A 1570-nucleotide genomic window follows, 5' to 3' on the forward strand; every position below is an offset into this window, starting at 1 on the left:
TAAACGGACCACACAATCTGTCACAACACATCCTCAGACGATGTAATCTCTTACCAGACATCTTCACTGTAGCCTCCCTAGAACTTTTTTGCTATTTAAAAAAAATTTCATCCACATCTAAGCAAAATTATGTTGTATAATCGCCTCTTACAGGAACCAAAGTTGACAAATACACAAATATACAATACAGATGTATTCTACAAATCATACTGAAAAGTTCGGTGTACAATATGTTGATATTTATATGAATTAACGGCCCCAAAGACCTTTGAATTGCACACTAGTCGTCATCTCATTTCGCCCTCCCCCCCAAAAAAAATTTGTCCGCAAGCCCAAAATAATGGGTAGCGAATGAGTTAACTGTTCAGGGAAGTATCACCATCAGACACATTTGTTCCACCAGACACAGATCACAGGTAACGTTGTGGCACATTCTGTTTTAGTAGAGGTTTTACGGCGCTCGCAACTGCATAAGGTCATATGAGCGCCAGAGAGTAACAAACATAAAAAAGATAAAGGGGAGATCAGGACGATAGATGTTTGATAGGAAAGAAGAAGCAAACCCCACCAGAGCACCCGCCAACCACCCACTGTGGCACATTTTGAAACAAACAAACAAACAAACAAACAAACAAACAAACAAACAAACAAACAAACAAACAAACAAACCAAAAGACACACCAAAGAACCGCAGACGGAACTCACCCTCTGCTCCCTTGACGCTGGGCTGTATCTTGTCCGTGTAGATGTAGGACAGAATCATCTCGAAGGCCCCGGGGTCTTTATCCACCAAGAACACCTCCAGCTTGCCCGAGTCGGGGCAGTACGACGACTGGACGGACAGAGGAAGTTGTAGTTTCAACTCTTTAAACCCCACCCCAGCGTCCGGCTGTAACAACCCTGTTCCCATATCGGAGCTGGGAGGGCCCGATACTAGTGGCAACTGTTTCCTTTCATTTAGTGCTAGTTTTTGTGTGTTTTCAGATCTATTTCCAAGTTTTTAAGTAATGACTAAGCCTCTGTTTCTGCAATTTAGAAGTTGGAGGAAAGCTTTTGGGGTAAAAATGAGACATAGTGCAGCAGGTTTTGTAGAAAAAACCCACGGAAACAGCGGAAAAAAACAACCTCAAAAGGGTTAACCCTATCTGTACTCCCGCGGGTATTTTGTACTTCTGGCATAGCAAGGATGAGCACCTGCCAACCACCCACAACTCTGTAGTTTATTACGGACAACTGTTGTTGCTTATTTTACATACTCATCCACCCAATTTAGATCATTTAGGAGTCAGGTTTCCACCCTGCCTGTCAGGCCCCACCAGAGGTGAGAGGGATGCAACATTCTAGCAGAATGGTTGAGACTCTAAGATATCTGTCATGCCCGACCAGAGGTGAGAGGGATGCAACATTCTGGCACAATGGTTGAGACTCTAAGGTATCTGCCTGTCAAGCCCCACCAGAGGTGAGAGGGATGCAACATTCTGGCACAATGGTTGAGACTCTAAGGTATCTGCCTGTCAAGCCCCACCAGAGGTGAGAGGGATGCAACATTCTGGCACAATGGTTGAGACTC

General features: G+C 44.4%; 1 protein-coding gene across 1 annotated transcript in view; it reads right to left on the reverse strand.

Annotated features, from left to right (window-relative positions):
* LOC101850350 (leucine-zipper-like transcriptional regulator 1) overlaps positions 1-1570 on the reverse strand; it is a gene marked incomplete in the record, with an annotated part of 26873 nt that overhangs the window by 9360 nt on the left and 15943 nt on the right. The window contains 1 exon segment of the mRNA XM_013085462.2: positions 706-832. Within this exon segment, the coding sequence (XP_012940916.1) occupies positions 706-832 (127 nt within the window).

Source organism: Aplysia californica, unplaced genomic scaffold (genome assembly GCF_000002075.1).
Source record: "Aplysia californica isolate F4 #8 unplaced genomic scaffold, AplCal3.0 scaffold00377, whole genome shotgun sequence".
Taxonomy (NCBI): Eukaryota; Metazoa; Mollusca; class Gastropoda; order Aplysiida; family Aplysiidae; genus Aplysia; species Aplysia californica.